The sequence below is a fragment of the Sus scrofa genome, chromosome X, assembly GCF_054392235.1.
Source record: "Sus scrofa isolate SSC_HxYL_T2T_F1_AM1 chromosome X, Sscrofa_HxYL_maternal_Yorkshire_Landrace_v2.0, whole genome shotgun sequence".
NCBI lineage: Eukaryota > Metazoa > Chordata > Mammalia > Artiodactyla > Suidae > Sus > Sus scrofa.
In genome coordinates, this window is record NC_139401.1 from 116,370,899 (window position 1) to 116,395,833 (window position 24,935).

Here is a 24,935-nt window from a genome sequence, read left to right on the forward strand (position 1 = left end):
AAAAAAAAAAAAAAAAAAAAGAAAAAGAAAAAAAGAAAGAAGTCCAGGATGTCTGAAATAAGGCTTAGGCACCAAGGTAGGACAGCTAACACCAGAACCAGTAGGATCTTAAAGCCATGATAAGGAATCTGGATTTTTTTATTTTAAAAATTGAAAAGATATGAAGGATTTTATTTTATTTTTAAAATATATTTCCATTTTCTTTTTTTTAAATTTTTTAAAATTGTTATTTCCCCAATAACAATTTTTTTTTCTACTATACACCATAGTGACCCAGTTACACATACATGTATACATTCTTTTTTCTCACATCATGGGAACTAGGCATAGTTCCCAGTGCTACACAGCAGGATCTCATTGCTAATCCATTCCAAAGGTAATAGTTTACATCTATTAACCCCAAGCTCCCAATCCACCCAACTCCCTCCCCTTCCCCCTTGGCAACCACAAGTCTATTCTCCAAGTCCATGATTTTCTTTTCTGTGGAAAGGTTCATTTGTGCCATATATTAGATTCCAGATAGAAGTGATATCATATGGTATTTGTCTTTCTCTTTCTGACTTACTTCACTCAGGATGAGTCTCTCGTTCTATCCATGTTGCTGCAAATGGCATTATTTCGTTCTTTTTTATGGCTGAGTGGTATTCCATTGTGTATATGTACCACATCTTCCTAATCCAATCATCTGTCAATGGACATTTGGGTTGTTTCCATGTCTTGGCTATTGTGAATAGTGCCATCATGAACATGTGTGTGCATGTGTTTTCTATGCTGGATGTCATCATATGCATAGAAGCCAGTTAGGAGGCTGTTTCAATAGTTTAAGCTAGAGGGTGTGGTGGTGGTAGGGATGGAGAGAAGTGGACAAATTTGGTAAATGTTTTTGGAGGTTAAATCAGCAGAGGTTGGTGTGCGTGTAGGGGGTGAGTCAAAGAGAAGTATCAAAGATGAATCCCAGGTTTCTGGCATGAATGTGGTTGATGGTACCATTTGCAGAAATAAGAACATTGCAGACAGAAGGAGTTTTTCTGCCAAGGTGGCAACAGAGGGGTGGGGTAGTAGTCACGAATTCAGTTTTAACTGTGTGTACTTCTAAATTTCTTTGGCATATTTGAGTGTAGATGATGAGTTGTGGTTGAATATATGCATCTGAAGCTCAGAGGTAAGGTCCGGGTCACTAGCACATAGATGGCATGTGCTACCACAAGAGATGTTGTGATTGTGTACAGAGCTGTGCTATCAGATACAGTAGCCACAAGTCATATGTGCCTATTTAAATTAATTAGAACAAAATTAGAAAATCAGTTCCTCAATTGCACTAGTCACATTTCAAGTCCTCATTGGCCACATGTGGTCATTGGTTACCATATTGGACAGTGCAGTTATGGAACATGTCCATCGTCAGAGAACGTCTTATTGGACAGTTACTGATATAGAGTGAGAAAAAGATTTAGGATTGAACTCACTCAACTTTTTGAAGTTCAGAGAGAGGAGGAGACCTCAAAGGGCATTACTAAAAATTAGCGACCAAAGAGAGACTAACTAGATGAATATGGTGTCATGGAAGCCTTTGGGAAAGACTGTTTCAAGGAGTGGTCAACTGTTGCTTTCTGCCAGTAGGTCTGACAAGATGACTGAAGAATATCCATTGTATTTAGCAATACACAAGTGATTGGTGACCTTAACAAAGCAATTTCAGAGGATGGTGGGAGCCAGAGTCATATTGGAGAGGATTAAAGAGAAATGGGAGGTGATGAAGTAGCAACTGTGTGTCTTTTCAAGCTTGACTCCAGAGGGGAATATAGAGATGGACTGGGGCTGGAGGGAGATATGGGGTTCAGGAAGGTGTTTTTTTTGTTTTGTTTTGTTTTTTGTTTTTTTTTTTTGTCTTTTTGCTGTTTCTTTGTGCTGCTTCCGCGGCATATGGAGGTTCCCAGGCTAGGGGTCCAATTGGAGCTGTAGCCGCCGGCCTACGCCAGAGCCACAGCAACACGGGATCTGAGCCGAGTCTGCAACCTACACCACAGCTAACGGCAACGCCGGATCGTTAACCCACTGAGCAAGGGCAGGGACCGAACCCGCAACCTCATGGTTCCTAGTTGGATTCGTTAACCACTGCGCCACGACGGGAACTCCCCTGTTTTGTTTTTTAAGTGAGGAGGATTTAGAGCACAGTTTATTTTAATGCTGATGGGAGGGAGCCTGTGTGAGGGAGAGAGGTCATAGATATTGGGGAGAGGGGTCTAGGGAATGATTGTGAGGATAAGCTTCCCAAGAGAATCCAAGGGGTTGTAATTGAGAGAGAAGGTGGCCTTTGTTAGGAGGACTTTTTTTCCTTGTAACAGGAGGGAAGGGAGAAGAGGAGTACAGATACAGCTAGTTTCTGTGTGACAGCTTCCATTTCCTCTGAAGTTGAAAGTAAAGCAGTCTGTTTGGAAGGAGAGATCTTAAGAAGAGGAGGATCCAAAGATTGAAGATAAATGAGAAGGTGTGAATAGTTGTTCCAGATAGTTGTGGGAAACTAGTTGACTATGGACCTTAGATTGCTGCCTATCATAGAGAGTCCCCTGTTGAGGTCAACAGGTAGTTTATAATGGGGTGTGGGTGTGTGTGTGGTGTGGTTTTTACTCCCTCTTACTGCTCAGGTATAAATACAGAGAAGGCAGATAGTTGGATTTCTGAGGGTTGGGAGTTAGCCAGGTAGGTGTTGTGGAAGAATAGAGCGGTAAGGCAGTTCTGGGTTTTTGCAGCAGAGTAAAAGATGGCATATTTTTGATAAGAAGGCACGTGAAGGCAGGAGGGAACGAATGGATAGAGAAAGTGGAGAGATCAACACGCTGGAGGTTCCCATAAGAGCAGGTAAACTGGAAGGAGTAACAGTTCAGAGTGGGATATTAGAGACTTCTGAGGGGATGGTGTTTCTATGATGAAAGGTCCAGGGTGTAACTGAGGCAGTCCCAGTAGGGACTGAGGGAGTAGGTGGCCGAGATGGAGGGACAAGGTTGTTGGGTGAAGACGCTGAAGGGGCTGAGTTTTCTGTGCTAATTTTGAAGGGACCCAAAATTCAAGCAGGGGTGTGAGTGGAGAGGAAGTCTTATGTCTCAGGTGTTGAACCCCGGATTCCAAAGTTTCTGGGAGGATGGTACATGATCTCATGGAGGCAGGAAGGAAAGAAGCTGCCATTGCTCAGTGGCTGAGCCTATAAGGAGAAGGAATTTTTCCTGAAGGAGGAGGAGAGCGAATGGTCTGGAGACGCCATTAGGGCAAATAAGGACACCAGTCTTAAATTACATAGGGTGTGAGAGATGATAAATAGCCTCTGCTTCAGAGGGCCGCAGAGGGCGCACTACTCTCAGGGGCCAGCCAGTTTGCAGGTGACTCGGATTTTCAATGTGGATGCACTAGAATCACCTCGGGGAGTGTTTAGAAACCCTCAGTGCCTGGGCTTCACCCCCAGAGATTCCATTTTATTGGCCTGGGGTGGGACCCAAGCAAAGTGCCTCTGGTAATTGTAACGCACCCTTACTGAGAACTCCTGAGAGATGCAGGGGGTACCCAGCGGAGAAGCTGAGGCTAGAGGAGGGTTTACTGATGACAAAGAGCCCAGAGGGGCTTGGGAGGGAGGAGAGTAGAAGATTGGGTCCTCTTTCCCATGCAACACGATGAGAGAGCGTCTAGTGTTATTTTGTAAGCAATTTCTGGCTCTTCTATCCATTAAATGGGTCAGCTTGTTTTTTTGTATTTGCTGAAATTTATCTTTTAAGGGTTGTGGGAGAGCGAGAATTTGTGTTCTTGTTCTCAGTTTCTATCACATAGAAACTGCTCTTCTGCATTTTTTTCTGCTTTTAATATAATTTATCTGAGGAGGAGAGGACTGCTTGTCCTGAAGGAGGTTTTCCCCACTCTTCAAGGCTGCTCTAATTGACAGTCCTTATTCATGCCGCCTCCTTTTTTCTCCTCCTTACAGTGGATTAATTTTCTCATCACTGGTCCTCTTGGGTGCCTTCTTTTTCAGTTTTTTTCCTCTATTTTTATCTCTTCTGATCACTCAGTCTGTGAAGATGGAAACTGAAGTAAATGCAAAGAAAAAGCGAATCAAAGGTTCTAAGTGGATTTCTACCATAAGAAACTAGGATTTTCATTTCATTTTCTCATCTCATTGTTATTTGCCAGTGGGAAAGAATCTAGTTCGATAGTCATTAAATGCCTTCTATCCGTGAAGTCTATGTCATTGTTACCAAAAAAGTGACTGATGGATGAGCTTTCGAAGTCCTGAGTCCTGAGAAGCCCCTCAGTCCCAGACTACCCTGGGAGACCATCGAGAGTATTATGTTGAATAACCTGCATGTGCAGCTTGCCTCTTGCCCTCAAGGAGCTCATAGTTCCCAGGGCCATGAAAAAGCAGTATATATAATAAATCAGTTAAAATAAGAATATAATCAGGAACATAGGTTTCCTGGATCACCACGCCCAGACATTTGATACAGACGATAACTATAGGGCATTAGAAAATGGGAGGCAGGAGTTCCCGTCGTGGCGCAGTGGTTAACGAATCCGACTAGGAACCATGAGGTTGCGGGTTCGGTCCCTGCCCTTGCTCAGTGGGTTAACGATCCGGCGTTGCCGTGAGCTGTGGTGTAGGTTGCAGACGCGGCTCGGATCCCGCGTTGCTGTGGCTCTGGCGTAGGCCAGTGGCTACAGCTCCGATTCAACCCCTAGCCTGGGAACCTCCATATGCCGCGGGAGCGGCCCAAGAAATAGCAACAACAAAAAGACAAAAAAAAAAAAAAAAGAAAAAAAAAGAAAATGGGAGGCAGTAGGTTATATACATAAGAAACTAAAATCCTAGATAACTTTGCTTCTAATTATACTGTTTTCCAATTGGCTATACTTGAAACAGACCACTTCTGGACATAGGTCATTATGTTGCTTTTGTGAGTTTATTCAAGACATATGTTTTTTCACTTGAGGTAAATGAGCTATAGATGCTTCTTGTCAGACTAGTTCAAACCAATCCCATTATGCTTTTCTTGTTTAACTAGTTTGTAAATTCAGTCGTCTGGGTACAGTCTATACCTAGGAACAAACTATCCTATTTCCATTTTTCCCTTCACACTTGAGAGACTCTTACTACATGATTTAGATTTGAAATGGTAGGAATTTCCAGCTAGAAGATGGGGGAGGATGGCTGAGGACTTGATCTTTTGGTAGAATTTGGACGTTGACATCTGAGTGATAGGTCAGAACACAGGAGACCATATTTCAGTACATGTCATATCGCTGCATTGGGCTGCTCGTTTATACAGTTGATGAGCCTCCGTTAGATTTTCCTCTCTGCACTGCCTCCAGCATCCCCACCACACCGAATCACTTGATCTTATAGGCATGCTTCCTACATTAGAGGTAGGAAGAAGTAGAATATTTGTAATCTGGACCTTCCTCCTATTAAATTGGTAAATTAAAAACATGACCCCAAGAAAGCATTATATTCCGTAGCTGTATGTGTGTGGATCTCCATTCTTTTTAGGTGGCTGCAAAATTCGGGTTCAAGGGGACTGGACCAGAGAGCGCCGCTTTGAAATCCCTGATGAGGAACACTGTTTGAAGTTTCTCTCAGAGGTCCTTGCTGCTCAGGAAGGTAACTCAAGATTCAGCAGTTTTCTTTCTACTCTTTGACTGGGACATGTTCTATAGAGGCAAGTGGCCCGTAGCAAAGTACCTCACCCTTTAAACCTTGATAGGCGATTTTTTTTTTTTTTCCTTTAGGAATGAACCCATGGATAGGTTAAGGAATAAGTCTGTCCAGCTTTAAGGATACTGAGTCAGTTCCCAGAATCTTCAGTTTTATGTCTTGGAAAACCTACTGCAGACTATAATCCTCCTCGGATATTAGTCTCTTCCTTTGTATTCGGGAAGGGCCCTGGGCTCTGCACTTAAGGAGTGCTGAGTGAATGGCCTTTGGTTATAGTAAAGTCCTTTCAATGGAGGGCTCCTCAGTTTCTGACCATGACCCTTTTCTCTCCAGCACAGTCACAACTTCTTGTTCCAGAGCAAAAGGACTCATCCAGCTGGTACCAGAAATTGGAAACTAAGGACAAAACTGTGTTTTCAGGTACTGAGAAGATTCTTTTCCCCCCTGGTTGCTGTGATCATTGCAGAGCCAATAGATTTTATCAGGGAGGATAAAATAATGTGAATTTATGTCAGTATCAGATACCTTCACCTATAGAGTGGTTTAATGAGTCAGTGCCCACTGACTCGTGTTCACTCCACTCCTGATCCTTTCTGTGGCTCTTTGGGAGCCAGCTTATTAGCAGAGAGCTAAAAAGTGCAGCCTCCAAGGCCAGACTGCCTGGGTTTGAATCCCAGTTCTCTGACTTACTAGTTACATGACCTAGGTCAAATTACTTTGACAACTCTGCGCTTCTGTTCTTTTTCTAGAACATAGGATTTTTTTTTTTTTTTTTTTGCTTTTTAGGGCCACAGCCGTGGCATATGGAAGTTCCCAGACTAGGTGTCATATTGGAGCTGCAGCTGCCAGCCTACCCCACAGCCACAGCAACACGGGCTCCAAGCTGCATCTGTGACCTACATCACAGCCTTAACCCACTGAGCCAGGCCAGGGATCGAACCCGCATCCTCATGGAAACTGGCTGGGTTCTTTATCACTGAGCCACAGTAGGAACTCCCCCATAGGAAGATTTTTGATAGTATGTGTCTCATGGGGTCTTTGTGACAATTAAGTGAAATAATGATATAATCCCTTCCTATCAACCAGGTATTGTGTTAGTAAGTCTTCTGTATTATAAATGCTAGCTCTTGTTATTCAGGTTCCAAATTAATGTAACTTACTATCATTGTAGTTAATATGTCAGTGCTTCAGGGATAGATGTGCTTCTTTCCCCGATCTAAGTTAGCACTACTCTTAAACCTCTGTGTTTGGTGAGACCAATGAGCAAATAGTGATCAGATCAAAACTATTGCTCAAAGCAAAGTCCTGTCTATCCTGCATAAGTTGGAGGTTATCTTTCACCCCCTTTGACTCTGGGTTTTATGTCCTTCAGGGCTTCTTGAATTTGAGGATAATTTTTCATCTATGAATTTGGACAAGAAAATAAATTTGCAGAATCCACCTACAGGGGTTCATCGGGAACCTCCACCCCCACCCTCTTCAGGGAATAGAATGTAAGTCCTTTGTTGAAATATGTTTCCCATGTGGGAGACTTTCCTGTGTAAGGCAATTTCACTTTTGAATCCCTCATTTATTTGCTAGGCTTCCACGTGAAAAAGAAGCTTCTAACAAGGAACAGCCCAAAGTGACCGACACCATGAGGAAGCTGTTTGTACCAAACACCCAGTCTGGGCAGCGGGAGGGTCTCATCAAACACATCCTGGCAAAGCGAGAGAAAGAATATGTCGACATTCAGACTTTCAAGTTAGTCTCTTTTACTTACTGAGGCTGAAAAGTAGTAGTTATAGCAGAAAATGGGCTTTTGGTATTTAAGGTATTAGTTTAAGTAGCTTAATTAAGAATCAGAGTATAGTGAAAAGGAATGGTGAGCTGACTCAGGCCCCTGTCTTTATGCTGATCAATAACATACATTTCCAAAATAATGCAAATGCCACAATTTCCCTTGGATTTTCTAATGACTAAGGATACCACATCTGATGTTTCTGTCCACTCTTAGAGAACTGATGCAAGCTCACATGTGATAGAGAATTGTCTCCATAAGCAGGTGTGTTTATCTTATCTGACCTGCTGAATTTCTCCTTACCAATATCGGAAAATTAAGTGTACCATTACCCCTAGACCTTAATTTACTTTGGGAAGTTAGTAAAGGAAGTCTCAGCCAGTCCTCTTGATTGAGAGGTCTATCTTGGATTCTTTCCTCTGTTATATTTTTCATTTCCTATTTACTTGTTGATATCCTCTTTTCTGGACCCTCTGTGTGTGGTGTGGCACGGTGTAGCATGTATCCCAATGTGTAAAGCAGCAACACTTTTCTTCGTTATTTGCGAACAGCATGTACCCTTTTAGTCCAAGATTCCAGTCCCATCTGCTATTCTATTATGCCTCATTTATTCTAATTCAGTCATAACTATATCCCTATGCTGAAACCTCCAGTTCTTCAGATTCCCCATGATGCTTATATTTGTATGTAAACAGTTAAGACAGTCATGATTTTTCCCTTCTGCTTTCCCTCTTAATACTATATCTGTCTCAACAGAATTTCCTACACAGATGTCTTTGTAATCCTTCGGGAAGTGAGTTTTTGGATTTAACTACAGCTCCTTATGGAACAATTATCCATATTAGACATCCTTACAGCATGAAGATACCTCTTTCCCAAAAACATGCTCTCCCTTTAAGTATGAATTTGGGTGGAATTTAATTGAAAGGAAATGTGATAGAGCAATTAAATGTGTGTTTTTAAAATAGAAACTTGGTTCCTTTCTGTAGGTTTACCTGATATAAAATTTCAAAAGAATAATCCCACTGCCTTTGTGTTCTACATGCAAGAGGGGGTTTTTGTGTGTGTGGCAAAACAGTTGGAGAAATCATGTTGGCTGATTGTGAACATACCCTTGTATAGAAGTGATGAGAGACTTTCCATTGGTTCACACTTGACCTTTGTTTTTAAATTATTTTTTGGTATTATGTATTAGATTTTTTGTTGGAACTTGGAACGTGAATGGCCAGTCTCCAGACAGTGGGTTAGAACCTTGGCTGAACTGTGATCCGAATCCTCCTGATATCTACTGCATTGGGTAAAATACATGTCTGGAATTTCATTTTGGCTGTATGTTTGGTGTTAGTTGATGTGACTTTTGCCTTCCTTTTCTTAAAAAAAAAAAACTATTTATAAAAACCTACTGTAGACTGTATGTGAGAGTTAACTTGTGGTTCAAATTTGTGAGATCATAACGGAACAGAGGCCGAAAGTGGTGTAAGGAAGCCTCGAGTCCTCTCAAAACCCATAGAAAACTATCTTATTCATAGAAACTGAGACCTGAGATTAATTCTTTTTTTTTATTTTTTATTTTTATTTATTTTTTTTGCTATTTCTTGGGCCGCTCCTGCGGCATATGGAGGTTCCCAGGCTAGGGGTCCAATCGGAGCTGTAGTCACCGGCCTACACCAGAGCCACAGCAACGCGGGAGCCGAGTCTGCAACCTACACCACAGCTCACAGCAACGCCAGATCGTTAACCCACTGAGCAAGGGCAGGGACCGAACCCGCAACCTCATGGTTCCTAGTCGGATTCGTTAACCACTGCACCACGACGGGAACTCCCTGAGGTTAATTCTAATAGTGACTATTCCTAGGATATATAAGCAAAGCTCAACTTTACCCCCGTGGAGGTTTTTTGGTTTGTGTTTTACATAGCTTATGCATATAATTGTCGGGGAGTCTTTTCTTTTCTTTTCTTTTTTGCTTTTTATAGCCAAACTCAAAGCATATGGAGGTTCCCAGGCTAGGGGTCGAATCGGAGCTACAGCTGCTGGCCTACACCACAGCCACAGCAACACCAGATGCTTAACCCACTGAGTAAGGCCAGGGATCGAACCTGCATCCTCATGGATACTAGTCGGATTCGTTTCCACTGCGCCACAACAGGAATTCCTAGGGGAGTCTTTTGAAAAGAAAGCTGCTTGTCAGTAATGATCACCTAAGTCAGCAGAGCAGTTCTATAAAATTTCTCTCTCTCCCATTCCTTTTTTCACCTAACGTCTCAGAAAATAGAACAGGAAATAGAGATAATTATGGGATGTGTGTAGGTCTCACATCATCCTGTTTTCTCAGATTCCAAGAGTTAGACTTGAGCACCGAAGCCTTTTTCTACTTTGAATCTGTGAAGGAACAAGAGTGGTCTTTGGCTGTGGAGAGAGGTTTGCATTCCAAAGCCAAGTATAAGAAAGTAAGCCACATTTAATTGTCTTTTTTAGAATACGACTAAGCAGAACTCACTAGAAGTTAATTCTGTTATCTATACCTTGTTCCAAAATAATGATTTAATTGAATTATACCCTATGTATAGTAATAGGACAGACTAATCTTTTTTATTCCTATTTCGTAGAAAAAAAAATCCCTCTAAGTTTCCTGAGCCTATAGTTTCATTGCTTAGATAACTTTTAGGAGAAAAGAAGAATTTTATTGTTCTCATAACAATAATTAACTCAAATGATGTCATGTAAGGTAAATGATTTGTGCAGTAAGAGTTTAAAATTGAAAGTGTTCACTGCCATGGTTAGACTGGATGCTTTAAAGAAAAGCAGTTTGAAGCATGTTGATGCATAGGATATGCTTTGGAATTGGAGCAAGAACAGGAGTGTTGTGGAATTTAAATGAGCTTTAAATTTGGTTGTAAGTCAAGAGTAGAGTTGACTTTCGCAGGGTGGGCCAATTTGTTGGTCTTTAGAAGGCACGTGGTAGAGGCTACCAGAAGAATTACTTTAATTACAGGCTACCATACCAAGCCCTTTAAAAGGAGTCATGACCTAAGTAATTTTCTTCTGCATCATCTAAAAGCTGACATAGGTAATAAGACTCTTGAAATGTTATTCCTCTCATATAGGTCCCTGCTTAATACTTGTTTCAGACATATTTCTAACTCTGGTTCACAGACTTAATCAAAATTTTAAAAAAATAATCCAAGTAAAAAGGATTGCTATTTTATAAATTTTAATTTCTTAGGAGACAGTACATCACAAACTAGGAAGGAGAAGCAGAAGGAACAAAATGGGATGGAGGCTTTCTCTTTGTTAACTGAGTTGTTAATGCTGCCTACCATGGTAGGCTAAAGGTGACGAAAACAATGAATCTAGAGCTGAGTATATTCATTGTCCTCAAAGACTTTTAACTTTTACTGGTCCAAGCCAGATTAGAGCTGTCCCAGGGAAGTTTCATCGCCTCTTCAAGGGGTCCACTAGGAAATTAAGAGTATTTAGATTCAGATTGGGGCATGGTTATATCTTGGTGGAGAACTAGTTATGGCAAAGAGGAGTGTTAACACAAAACTGTTCTAAATCCCTGGAACCCATAGGTTCAAGTAGTCCGCCTTGTTGGGATGATGCTCCTGATATTTGCCCGAAAGGATCAGTGGCCATATATCCGTGATGTTGCTAAAGAAACAGTTGGAACTGGAATCATGGGGAAGATGGTGAGTTACTTTGGACCTGAGCTCGATTATGACTTATGACCCTGTGAAGTTCAGGTGCTAGTTGTATCTTTGTACTAACTGTGAGTAATTACTCTTGCTAACAGGGAAACAAAGGTGGGGTTGCTGTGAGATTTGTGTTTCACAACACTACCTTTTGCATTGTCAATTCCCACCTGGCTGCCCATGTGGAGGACTTTGAGAGAAGAAATCAAGATTATAAGGACATCTGTGCACGAATGAGTTTTGTGGTCCCAAATCAGACCTTCCCACAGCTGAACATCATGAAACACGAGTGAGTGGTTAAGTTTCCGTTAGCCTTTGAATAGTGGAGCTGAGAAGAGATTGAAATGGAGAGAGAAACTATAGAAATGTGAGGAGTGAGAGATTACTGTTTAGGTATTGGAGTCACGAAGAAGAGGGTTCTTTTGGAGGAATAGCAGATACATTGAATTGGAAATTAGATTTGCTGTCAGAGGAAAGCACATAAGTGGGCATCTAGAGTAATGGCGGAGGGGGTCTGTCAGTCAATAGGAGTCAGCTTTAGTTTTTATTGGCCGCACCTGCAGCATGTGGACGTTACTGGGCCAGGAATCGAACTCCTGCCAAAGCAGCCACCCAAGCCATTGCAGTGACAGTGCCAGATCCTTAACCCACTGTGCCACAAGAGAACTCCCTATTGAAGTCAGTTTTTTATTATTTTTATTATAAAATAGAGATGGTTGTCACAAATATAGTAAAAGGAAGAGTAAAAAATCCCTCATTTTTTTAATGGCCACACCCATGGCATATGAAAGTTCCCAGGCCAGGGATTGCATCTGAGCCACAGCTGTGACTCTGCTGCAGCTGCAGCAACACCAGATCATTTAACTCACTGTGTCAGGCTGGAGATCAAACTCATGCCTCCACAGCCACCCAAGCTGCCGCAGTTAGATTCTTAACCCACTGTGCCATGGCAGGAACTCCAAAAAATTTCTCATTTCTTATCTCTACTCTCCTTGGCCAGTCTCTCGCTCCAAAGAAAACCATTGTCAACAATTCAGTGTGTATCCTTCTAGATCTATGCTGTCCAGTATGACAGCCAGTAGCCATAGGTGGCTGTTGGGCACTTGAAAGTAGCTGGTCCAAACTGGGATGTGCTGTGAGCATAAACCCTACACTGAAATTAGTAGGGAAAATATGTGAAATATCTCAATTTTTTAATATTGATTACATGTTGAAATGACAAATTTTGGATATATTGAGTTAAATGAAATTCATTATTAGTTATTTTCACTTGTTTTATACAGCTACTAGAAGATTGTAAATTAGTGAAATGTGTTGTATTTCTTTTGAATAGTGATTTTCTAGATTTTTCTCACACATACTCATTATAAAAGACTGTATTACCCAATTTATTGTGACTCTCTTTCCAAACCAGTAAATATAGATCTACATAATTCTTTTTACTGGCTGTGTATGATTAAGAATAGGGGCCATGAGAAGTTCCCATTGTGGTTCAGCAATAACAAACCCAACTAGTATCCATGAGGACACGGGCTTGGACACTGGCCTCGCTCAGTGGGTTAAGGATCTGGCATTGCCATAAGCTGTGGTGTAGGTTGCAGATGTGGCTCGGATCCCACGTGGCTGTGGCTGCAGAGTAGGCCGGCAGCTGCAACTCCAGTTGACCCCTAGCCTGGGAACCTCCGTATGCCGAGGTGTGGCCCTAAAAAAAAAAAAAAAAAAAAAGAATAGGGGCCATGGAGATGTAAAGACACCAAAGGATGATATGAAAGGTTAGTGAAGAATGTGACTTAATAAGAATAAAAACAGAAATCAGTCGAGGAATAGATTGTTGGCAGAAAATGATGAGCTATAAGGAAATTAATACTAGTAATTGAAATTCTGAGAGGGTGATGAGATTTGGAATAAGTGGTTCTAGATGTGAATTAGTAAGAAAACAAAAGATAATTTGGTGGTATTAGAATCAGTAGAGAGTCGGGTAATTGAGGAAAGAGAAGGGAGAGGTGGTGAGGCTGGCCAGTTTCCATAGTGTCTCAGCAATTAGGATCATATGGAATTCTGGTTCACGGTGGTAAAACAAGATCCTGCACCAGTGGTCATAAAGTGGCCCGGAAGTTCCTTACATTTATGTACCGAGGATTCCTTAAATTCCATGTTTGCATTTAAGGTTGGCAAAGAGACCCACTTGGAGCTTGAGATAGCTCACCACAGAACCCATTTGGATGTGATAATTTCAGGGTCTCCCCTGTGGGTCTCAGCCCACCTAGGGGCCTGTTGCTGTGACTGGGAGCCCAAGGCTGTCAGAGCTCGTCATTCTCCTTCCTGCCTGGGACTTGAACCGTGGATTGGGGGCAGGAGTAGACAGACGGGCTACAGCAGAAAGCCCCAGACCTACGTTTGCTGGTGGGCCCTGCCTGAGCGAGCTGCCATTCAGACCATGCAGACCTTAGTGGAGAGCCTGCAGAACATCAGGGCTCGGAGAGGCAGAAAACGTTCAGATTCTCTTCCCCTAGAGACCTGGCAAGCAGCCAGGCAAAATTTTGAAGCTAGTCCAGCTACATGCTTCTCCCAGGCAGTTAACTCCTTTGCTTCTGAATCACACACGTATGCTGGATTTCACTGTCTCTATTCCCCAAGTGTGGAGCACCTGTCCTCCTGCTCTGCCTAGTCCCTCTCGGGGGTTGAGAGTCCTTGCCCCCAAAGGACAGTTACAGCTGTCCTTGGCAGATAGTGATAAATGAATGCCTGTCAGTACTCTACCCGATGTTGTTCTCTCCATTCTCGTCCAATTGATGCTTATGCTAACTACTGCTACTTTTCTTCATGTATTTCTTGATCCTCAGTGTTGTCATCTGGTTGGGAGATTTGAACTACAGGCTTTGCATGCCTGATGCCAATGAAGTGAAGAGTCTTATAAACAAGAATGACCTTCACAGACTTTTGAAATTTGACCAGGTAAGTAAATTTTTACAAGAACTTTCCTAGAGAGCAGATAAAGTCGTTGGGTTTATGAGTTAGACCCATGAGAGGCATATCGTACTGTAGAAGTAGATGGAAAGGTCTCATTGCCTTGGGAAAACATTGCGAATAGTGATGTAGTGAATACACACAAGGTTTGTAGTGCTGTTCTTAAGTGCTTGGATGGGAGGAGGGCAGACAATTTTGGTGATGAAAAGTCAATATAACACTTATTCACTAAGTCTTTATCACGAAGAGATTTCAGAGATTTATATAAACGAATTGGAGAATGGGTGGGTTAATTGGAGAACACTTCCTGGAGGAAGTGGGCCTTCAGCTCTGTTGATGTGGTTTGGCAGATGGAACAGGAAAAGCTGCTCTATGATTCCTTGGCAGGCTTAGCAACAGCTTGGAGGTAAAAGAGGGAGGCCCTGTGACGGGGTTGGGAAGCATAGAGGAGAAATTTGTCTGGGACAAATACCACAAACTGTGGTCTAATGGGAGCTGATGGAGAAATTGGGGCTAGCTGGCTTATAGATGTTAAAAACCTGTGGGAGAAGCATTGATTTGGTAACATTTATATAAAACTTGATATTCAGGAACCTAGTTTTCTATGAATTTGCCTGGGATCCTGGCACAGGACTTGAATTTTCACTTCAGCATATGGATACCGGCTGCTAAAAGTGAATGCTTCTTATTGAGGGAAGAAAATATTTCAACTTGATTTGAATGTCTTAAATCCTCATGTGAGACTTTTGACCTTCAGACATAGTGAGAATTCTGGTGTTTTGCAGAAGAATGATTTTTACAGTGAGCTTTTCTTGGCTGTGCCCACCTTCACATCGAAGTTGGCAGGCTAACCTTGTATTTCTTCCTCTGTCCCGCCTCCAGAAGGGGTACAATTGGAATAAGTTCTGAATCTTACATAATTCTGATAAAAATATTTGAGTGACGATAACTTTCAAAATCATCTGTAACTATTCACTGTATTTGGCTTTTGGAATTACCCATTCAACATTTGTGTGCTTTTGTTTTTAAATTAAAATTGTGCTGCGAGTTCCCATTGTGGCGCAGCAGAAGCGAATCCGACTAGGAACCATGAGGGTGTGGGTTTGATCCCTGGCCTCGCTCAGTGGGTTAAGGGCCTGGCGTTGCTGTGAGCTGTGGTGTAAGTCACAGATGCAGCTCGGATCCCGCATTGCTGTGGCTGTGGCGTAGGCTGACAGCTCTAGCTCTGATTAGACCCCTAGCCTGGGAACCTCTGTATGCTGCGGTTTCGGCCATAAAAAGCAAAAGGAAAAAAAACCAAAATTGTGTGTTCCCGTCAAGGAACTTAGGGTTACTCAGTTTCATTTTTCCTTTTTACCCTGAGCATTATCAGTGATAAAAAAAAAAAATTAGTGATGTGCTCACTAGTAGCATCCTATCTGTGGGTGAGTTTAGATGCTGTAGGAATGTCAGAATTTAATTCATAAGGCATGGAAATTGCTTGTATGTACTCTGACAGTTGTTCAGACATACAGAACCTAGAGAAATGGCTGATCAATGTGATCATCACTTATATTGACATGGTGCTACCCTGCTTATGTGATACTTTTTTCTATCTCTAGCTAAATATTCAGCGTACACAGAAAAAAGCTTTTGCCGACTTCATGGAAGGGGACATCAAGTTTATCCCTACTTATAAGTATGACTCTAAAACAGACCGATGGGATTCCAGGTAAAATAACAGGAACCTCTTCCTGGGATAGGTTAAGGCCTGATCTTATTTCTCTCCCTCGGTATTGATGAATAGCTGGGAAGTTTTTAGATCTTGCCAGAAGCAGATCTAAAAACCTAGTGGCTCAGTGCTATTACAAAAGAGTTTTTACTTCAGGTGTCCTCACAGGTGAACTTAGGCCAGTTTGAACTGTCCTGTCAGGCTGTGGAAGTTTTATGGGCTGCCTGCAGCGCCTTCTTGCCACCTCAGCAGACTGGCTCAGACTTTTGCCCTCCTGACCTTGCCCCAATTTCCTTATCCACTGCCCTATTCTGGCTCTTTTCCAAACTGTTTCACAACTCTACTCAGGATACCAGAGGTGACAACAAAGCACCACGAAATGTTCTTCCAGCCCAGTGGTTCTCGATCTGGAGTACACCTTAGAATATCTTAGAGGATCTTTAAAAATACCGGTGCCTGCACACGAACCTATTTACAGAGAAGAAACAAACTCATGGACATGGAGAACAGACCTCTCCCCTTGCCAAAGGGGAGAGGAGGGAGTGGGATGGACTGGGTTAGTAGATGCAAACTGTTGCATTTGGAGTGGATAAGCAATGAGATCCTGCTGTATATAGCACAGGGAACTGTATCCAGTCACTTGTGATGGAACGTGTTGGAGGATAATGTGAGAAAAAGATTTCATATATATATGTACAGCAGAAGTTGACAGAACATTGTAAATCAACTGTAACAAAAAAATAAATGAAGTCTTAGAATCCTTAAAAAAAAAGAAGAAAATATTGGTGCCTGGGCCCTAACCTCCATAACTGCTGGAGAAAGCTGAGGGTCCCTGTCATGGGGTTCCTTTGATTTCCTGACCACCCCCTAGTAAAGTGCCCACGTCAGTACGTTCCTGGTGACTGTCTTCTTCCTGCCATTTCTTTGTTTCCTGTGGTTTCCTAGCTGGCTGAGCCCACACGTTTGAAAAAGAGAATCCCTAGGCCTATTCGGCTTCTTTAGACTTTGAGAGCGCTAGGGCAGGGTGAGGAGGGGTCTGTATCCCTGTCCCCTGAGGGAGCTGCTGGGCAAGTGAAAGTGCCTCTGACAGATCTTGGACACATTGCCTTGCCTTGTTTCTTCCACTCACCTGGCTTCAGAGTCAGCTGAAGAGCTACTGACAAGAACTTTATTTGTGTCACTGCCTGGATCAGGTGCACAGGTGTTGCTTATTTTAACAGTGTGATGACTAGGCTTTTTTTTTCCTACCCTTGCTGTTCTTATGGGTTGTTATGTGTTCAAACTTGCATGCTTAGATGTTAGCACCTCTTCATTTGAGGAAGCTAGGCTTGTCCATAAAAGTCCAGATTTAACAAAATCTCTACTATTACCCATCTCTAGCAATTAAGCCCAGTCTAGGAATATAGGATTGGCTTTTTAGATTTTATTTAGTTATCTATGTGTTGCAAAGTGTCATTGCAGTTGATAGAGCAAATGAAGAGTAAATGTTCTGAATATAATCCTGCCCCCTTCTGAGGGTATTTTAAGAAGGCGCTATTATATTTTCCCCCTGGGGCAACATTGTTGAAGATTTAGTCCAATCATGGGAGCACTGCTTATTCATTCATTAAATAACTACTCATTGAGCACCTACTTTGCATCAGATACTGTGCAAGGGGCTGGGAATTCAGTGCCAAACAAGCAGACACAGTCCCCTCACAGAGTTTGCAATGCAGTAGAGAAAATAACAGGTGAGGTCGTTAGGGAAGGAGAAGCATGTAACAAGAGGACCTGACTCAAGTCTGAACCAGTGTGGTAGGTATTCTGTTCTTTTGTGATATATCCTCCTTCTAATTCCTTGCTGTATTTGCAGTGGGAAATGTCGGGTTCCAGCCTGGTGTGACCGAATTCTTTGGAGAGGAATTAATGTTAATCAGCTTCATTACCGGAGTCACATGGAACTGAAAACCAGTGACCACAAGCCTGTTAGCGCCCTCTTCCATATTGGGGTAAACTCTTGTTCATGCGTTCATTTATTTGTGTGTTAAGTATCTATTCTTAGAGCTGTTATTTAGACTCAAAATGGATCAGTAATTCAGCGAGCCATAAATGTTTCCATAACCAAATAATCGTTTGCGGCATTGAGAAGTTAGTGCCCTTGACCCTCCTGTGCTGTCCACATGGCTCTTAACGTGCTAGTCCTTTTAGTGATGCACATGTTTCTCATGTTGCGTAAGGGCTGGGTAGCAACTTTAGCCTCCTGAAGTCATTATACATAAAGAGGAGTTCAAGGCTAGGTTTTAAAGGATGAACAGCTTCTTATCAGAAAGATAGTAGGGAGAAAAAGCAGCGGGAGAGAGGTTCCAGGTGGAGGGCTGGGGACAGCAGGAGCAAAGGCACACACTGGTCAGAATACAGCATAATGTGTATATAACCTTAAGAGGCATATTTATTAGTCCTGCTAACTAAGACAGTGAAGTCTTCCCATCCAGGAGCACAGGTTTTAAATTTCTCTTTAACTCTATTGCATCCCCACCGGATTGATGGCCAATTATTTATTTATTTTTGGTTTCTATTGCAAGTAAAGTTGTTGTTTTCCCATTGTATTTTATAGCTGTGTGTTATTAGCATGCAGGTTATGTCTTGGGCTCCTGTTGATGTAATTTGCTACAGGTAGTACATTTAGATTATTTCTTGTAGATTTTCCAGACCCGTGGTTGTGTAGTCTGACAGATACTGTACAGGGAAATGCTTAATAGAATGGACGTTGTAGCTAGACTGCCTCAACTGGCATCCCACCACTTTCTAACTGTAGCCATGGAGAATTTATGTAACATGCCTGTGCCTCAGTTTCCTCCTCTAGAAAATGGGGATAACAATGGTAGCTACTTAAGAGGATTAATGAGATAAGACATGCGAAGAGCACAGGAGGAGGGTGGATTTCTTTCCTCTGTATACACGTTGATATCTTTGGCTTCTGAGATAGATTATCACCAATGTGTTTTATCCTGCTCCTGTCTTAGAGGGGAATGACTTTGGGGCATTTCCTTTCTGTACAAAATTAGTTCTTGGCCCTAGAATAGATTCTGAATTTCATTGAGACAGTCATGTCTTGACTTTTGTCCATTTTGAAATTTAAAAAAAATGAATAATAATAGTACATGTTCCTCAAATAGTAGCTAGTATGGACCAGAGACTATGCTAGGCAATTTACACACATCTCATTTACTTTTTCTTTTTTTTTTTTTTTTTTTTTTTTTTTGTCTTTTGTCTTTTTGTCTTTTGTTGTTGTTGTTGTTGCTGCTATTTCTTGGGCCGCTCCCGCGGCATATGGAGGTTCCCAGGCTAGGGGTTGAATCGGAGCTGTAGCCACCGGCCTACACCAGAGCCACAGCAACGCAGGATCCGAGCCGTATCTGCAACCTACACCACAGCTCACGGCAATGCCGGATCGTTAACCCACTGAGCAAGGGGCAGGGACCGAACCCGCGACCTCATGGTTCCTAGTCGGATTCGTTAACCACTGCGCCACGACGGGAACTCCCTCATTTACTTTTTCAACAATGCTTTCAGTTAAATGTTTCTCATTTAATAGATGAGCAAATGGAGAACCAATGAGTTTAAATAAACTTTAAGAGCATTCAGCTGAAAGGAGAGCTGAGATTCAAATCCTAAGCCTATTTTTTTGTTTGTTTGTTGGCTGCACTTGCAGCATGTGGAAGTTCCCAGCCCAGGGATCAGACTTGAGCCACAGCAGTGACAATGCCAGGTCCCTAACCTGCTGAGCCACTGGGGAACTCCCTTAAGCCTGTTTAATTCCCAAACTTATAGATGCAATTTCCACTACCCCCACCATGCCTCTAGAGTTCCAGAGAACTTCCTGACTAGATATACCTTCAGATACTACTTTTAGCCCACCTAATTTCTAGCTTATACTCGTGAACTACCCTGTTTTCTTCATTTGAATTCTCTTAATCCATTTTTAAAAGGATATCTTTCCCCCAAACACTGACCTTTTTGATTTAATCAGCTGTGCCTAGCTTTTCTGTTTGTATTTCTTTTTAGAACCTCAGAATATTTGTAATACTCCATACATATTAATTCAGAGCTTTCAGCAGAATATTTAAAAATTTTCCATGTTTCCTGTGTATTTTTATGTACTTTGAATAAAGGTCTACCTTTCTAGTTGTTTAATACTTTTTAAATTACACAGGAATCCAAGTGTTTTCCCTTTAAAATAAAAATAAGCAAAATTCACAGATTAGGCTGAAGTTCATCAATCCTTGTATGTTCTATCCCCCACTCCCACTTTTGCCAAACCCCTACTCCGTAGCCTGGCCACCCACCCTTATGAATTCATTTCTTTCTAGACCAGCACTGTCCAGTAGGTTTTCTGCGATAATGGAAGTGTTCTAGATCTGCCTTATCTAGTACACTAGCTACTAGCCACAGGCGGCTGTTACTTGAGTGTGACTGAGAGAACTGAATTTTTAATTTTATGTAATTTGAGGTAGTTTAAATTTAAATGTCCTTATGTGACCACTGGCTATTATATTGGACACCACAGTTCTAGACCTTTCCATATGCTTTTCTGTTTACCTATATACAATATGGGTATTGTTTTGTATATTGGTGTGTACATATCTCATACTGTGTGTGTTGGTCTGCACCTTGCCTTTTTTTTTTTTTTTTAACTCAGTGTTGTAAGTATCCTGGAAAGCTGTCCGTGTTATTACATAAAGATGTAAGAGTTCCCATCATGGCTCAGCAGAAAAGAATCTGACTAACATCCATGAGGATGCAGGGTCGATCCCCGGCCTCACTCAGAGGGGTTAAGGATCCAGCGTTGCTGTGAGCTGTGGTGTAGGTCGCAGATGAGGCTTCAATCCTGCGTTGCTGTGACTGTGGCATAGGCCAGCAGCTACAGCTCTGATTCGACCCACAGCCTGGGAACCTTCATAGCCGTGGGTGCGGCCCTAAAACAAACAAAAAAAAGATCCAGCTCACTGTACTTATTTCTTAATTCCTAATTTTGTTGGACATTTCCTTTTCTAAAATGGATGTATCAGGTGGGGACATTCTGTGGTGACATTTTCCCCTTCGTTATCCTTAATGCACATTAAGGGTATGATCATGATAAACCACTGAGAAAAGCTTTGATTTTATTGGGTAACCACACTGTATTTTGGACTCTTGGGCATGCTATGATTAGGTGCTTTAAGAACCACAGTACGTTTTTACCACTATTCACATCAGTGATTGTTAACGAAGGTGCTCAGTGGTGAATTAACTCCAGAAGATTTGCTGTGGGCTGGCTGAGATTAAGCTGATATGGGGTTCACACCGTTGTAATTGGTAATGGGATGGGATCTGATGCATTGGTTCTCAGACTTTGGCGGACATCAGAATTGCCTAGAGAGGTTCACAATGCATGGACCCTGCCCCATAGAGATTTTAATTAGTGGGTTGATGCATCTGTTTTATTTGTCTTTTTAGGGCTTCACCCAAGGCATATGGAAGTTCCCAGGCTAGGGGTCAAATCGGAGCTGCAGCTGTCAGCCTATGCCACAGCTCATGGCAATGCTGGATCCTTAACCCACTGAGCGAGGCCAGGGATCAAACCCACATCCTCATGGATACTAGTCAGGTTATTAACCTGCTGAGCCACAAGGGGAAACCTGTAAAATACTTTTTGAAATTAAAAGTTGTAAAATGGGGGAGTTCCCGTCGTGGTGCAGCGGAAACAAATCCGACTAGAAGCCATGAGGTTGCGGGTTCCATCCCTGGCCTCGCTCAGTGGGTTAAGGATCCCGCATTGCCGAGAGCTGTGGTGTAGGTCGCAGATGCAGCTCGGATCTGGTGTTGCTGTGGCTCTGGCGTAGGCCAGTAGTAACAGCTCCAATTAGACCCTTTAGCCTGGGAACCTCCATATGCCGTGGGTGCGGCCCTAAAAAGACCAAAAAAAAAAAGTTGTAAAATGTTGTAAAATTATTTAAAAAGTATAAAATTCTTCTTAACCTAACACTATACTAGAGACTCTGGTGACGCTAGTGATTGCTTTTGCTTCAGTTTTCTAAGTGTTATGGTTCGGATTTGTAAAAAGCTCCCCAGTCTTTGAGATATTTGGCTCAAAAATATTGTTATTTTCCATATTTGCTTTACAGCCTCTATTGCATACATCAGTCTTTTTTTAATTAAATTGGTGAAGTTTTCTATTCTAAGAAATGAAACTGGAATCTAAATAAGTAAAAATGCTATATTAATTATGTTCATTTGGTGCATCCGTTTGTATAAAGTTTGTTTGTTTTTTTATGGCTGCACCTGGGGCACATGGAAGTTCCCAGGCTAGGGGTCGAATAGGAGCTGCAGCTGCTGGCCTATGCCATAGCCACAGCCACAGCGGATCTGAGCCGCATCTGTGACCTATGCCGCAGCTTGCAGCAATGCTGGATCCTTAACCCACTGATCGAGGCCAGGGATCAAACCCACATCCTCATGGATACTAGTTGGGTTCTTAACCCACTGAGCCACAAGGGGAACTCCTGTGTAAAGTTTTAATAGTTAAAAAAACATAGCTGTATCAGGAAGCTGAAAGTGCTGTGTCAGATGGGAGGGTGTTTTTGATTAGTCAAGATGATTTGTTTGTCTGTTGTCATCCTTTTAGTCTAATCTGGGACATTTTTTATCAGCCATTTTCTAAAATGGCCATAGGGTCTATTTACTAACACACCTTTCATGTAATCTGAGCATTGATATTCTGATTCTTAGCATTGTGCATAACAGCTAATAGACTTAAATGCTGTTGTCATTTTTCTGCTGTTTTAGCACTTTATGGTCATTGTCAGAAATAGTAATAGGTATGTTTTGTCACTGTCAATATGTACGGAGCAGGAAGTAATTTTTAGCACAACCGTCACATTTTCTCCACCTCCAGATAACAATGGAGCAAGAAAATATTCTTCCCAAATAGTTATTATTGCCAAGCTTCTTTGCACAGAGGTTTAATTTTTCTAAGAAGTTAATCATTTAACCTTACCTTTATCTTAAAGTTTGTGATCCTTTAATGCTTGGTTTTTTGTTTTTGTTTTTGTTTTTTGTCTTTTTGCTATTTCTTGGGCCGCTCCAGAGGCATATGGAAGTTCCCAGGCTAGGGGTTGTATTGGAGCTGGAGCCACCGGCCTATGCCAGAGCCACAGCAACGCAGGATCCAAGCTGCGTCTGCAACCTTTACCACAGCTCACAGCAACGCTGGATCCTTAACCACTGCGCCACAACAAGAACTCCTTAGTTTTAATTTATGTTTGTTTTAGTGACTTTTTAAAGATGATTAGATTCTTAGAGATATATGAGTTGAGAGCACATAAGACTAAACTAAGGACCTGTTTGTTTTTTCAGGTAAAAGTTGTGGGTGAAGCAGGATTTCAGAAAGTAATTGAGGAGATTGTTTGTACCACAGTTGATTTGAAATGATTGCTGTAATGACCAGTTTTAAACTGTTAGGTAATCTCAAAGGAAGATGAGCTAGGAGCATGTAAGACTGAAAAGAGGGTTCTTTTTCTTTCAGGTGAAGGTTGTGGATAAACGGAGATACCGGAAAGTGTTTGAAGATTCTGTACGCATCATGGACAGAATGGAAAATGACTTCCTTCCTTCATTAGAACTCAGCCGGAGGGAGGTGAGCAAACATACATGGCCACCCATCTGCTGCCCATCGTGGTTAGCACAAGGGAAATTATGTTTCTTACTAGGAACAGGCAGCACAGGAAAGTTGTGAAGGCTGTGTGACCTGAGGGCATACTGCCTCCATTCCAGCCCCAGCACTGCCATCTGGTAGAGGTGTGACCCTCGGCGAGTGTCTTACACTCTCAGAGCCACAGTTTCTTTTCTGGATAAAGGGGCGGTTGTGAGGATTACACAAGTTAATATGTGCAGGGCCCTTAAAACAGCGCCTGGCACGAAGTTAGCCCTCAGGTGGTAGCCACTCTTATCTAATATTTCGGAGTCGCTGGCTAATTCATATCTCAGGGACCAGACTTGGTCACGGGATGAATGCCCTGACCCAAAGTCGGGTTACCCTCTTCGGATCCCAGGACCAATCAGAGTAGCCTAGAGAGGTAGCAAGAGCTGCCTAGCTGCCCCTCTGTGTCGTGAGTATAATAATACAAGAGCAGGATGGTGGACAGCTGGCTCATTTGGTGACTGTGTCTGGCAGTTGCACACCTGGTTAATTACCCTATTCTTTATTCATATTCTCTATGGAATAATCCAACTGACGTTCTTCCCCTACTAGTGATGCATGTTTGTGTCTGTCTGTTATTCCCCAGTTTGTGTTTGAGAATGTGAAGTTTCGGCAACTACAAAAGGAGAAGTTCCAGATCAGCAACAATGGACAGGTTCCCTGCCATTTTTCTTTCATCCCTAAGCTTAATGACACCCAGTACTGCAAGCCATGGCTTCGGGCTGAACCTTTTGAGGGCTACTTGGAGCCAAGTGAGTTTCCCCTTTACCATCGTCTCTGCTTGCGATGTACCATCTCCTCGTGACTCCCACCCCCTCCCTTTGTTTAACTTCTTGTATTCTAACCACACGTCTCTTACCTTCACTGTCATTATATTGGGGCTCCCTCTTTCACGTGTCCCCTTGCTCCTTCATCACTTGATTTTTTTAGAAGACACTTCTTCTATTGGTTCTCATGCCCTGCTTTTCCACTGAAAGTTTCTGTTACCACACATCATGTTTACATTGCAGATGAGACTGTGGACATTTCCCTTGATGTGTATGTCAGCAAAGACTCTGTGACCATCCTGAACTCAGGGGAAGATAAGATTGAAGATATTCTTGTCCTTCACTTGGACCGAGGCAAAGATTACTTCTTGACCATCAGTGGAAATTACCTCCCAAGCTGTTTTGGTACATCCTTAGAGGCTTTGTGCCGAATGAAAAGACCAATCCGAGAAGTTCCTGTTACCAAACTCATAGACTTGGTAAGAGGCATCCTAAGACATGAATCTCCTTTAAGTAGAGCTTTCACAGTACTTAAGTCATGTTCTCCTTGTCTCTGTGCTTTCTCATTGGACGGGTCTGGCGGTGCGGTGGGTGGGGGGGTGCGGATG

At 42.3% G+C, this 24,935-nt stretch overlaps 1 protein-coding gene across 6 annotated transcripts in view; it reads left to right on the forward strand.

Moving 5' to 3' along the window:
* OCRL (OCRL inositol polyphosphate-5-phosphatase) overlaps nt 1–24,935 on the forward strand; it is a 65,147-nt gene that overhangs the window by 22,711 nt on the left and 17,501 nt on the right. For all 6 annotated transcript variants that reach the window (XM_085007281.1, XM_085007277.1, XM_085007279.1 and 3 more), the window contains 14 exons: nt 5,528–5,638; nt 6,026–6,112; nt 7,065–7,185; nt 7,274–7,435; nt 8,668–8,769; nt 9,806–9,920; nt 11,046–11,162; nt 11,267–11,454; nt 14,009–14,120; nt 15,734–15,843; nt 17,696–17,831; nt 23,387–23,497; nt 24,147–24,312; nt 24,571–24,806. In XM_085007281.1, the coding sequence (XP_084863407.1) occupies nt 7,097–7,185; nt 7,274–7,435; nt 8,668–8,769; nt 9,806–9,920; nt 11,046–11,162; nt 11,267–11,454; nt 14,009–14,120; nt 15,734–15,843; nt 17,696–17,831; nt 23,387–23,497; nt 24,147–24,312; nt 24,571–24,806 (1,644 nt within the window). In that variant the 5' untranslated portion in view covers nt 5,528–5,638; nt 6,026–6,112; nt 7,065–7,096. The remainder of the gene's footprint in view (nt 1–5,527; nt 5,639–6,025; nt 6,113–7,064; nt 7,186–7,273; nt 7,436–8,667; nt 8,770–9,805; nt 9,921–11,045; nt 11,163–11,266; nt 11,455–14,008; nt 14,121–15,733; nt 15,844–17,695; nt 17,832–23,386; nt 23,498–24,146; nt 24,313–24,570; nt 24,807–24,935) is intronic.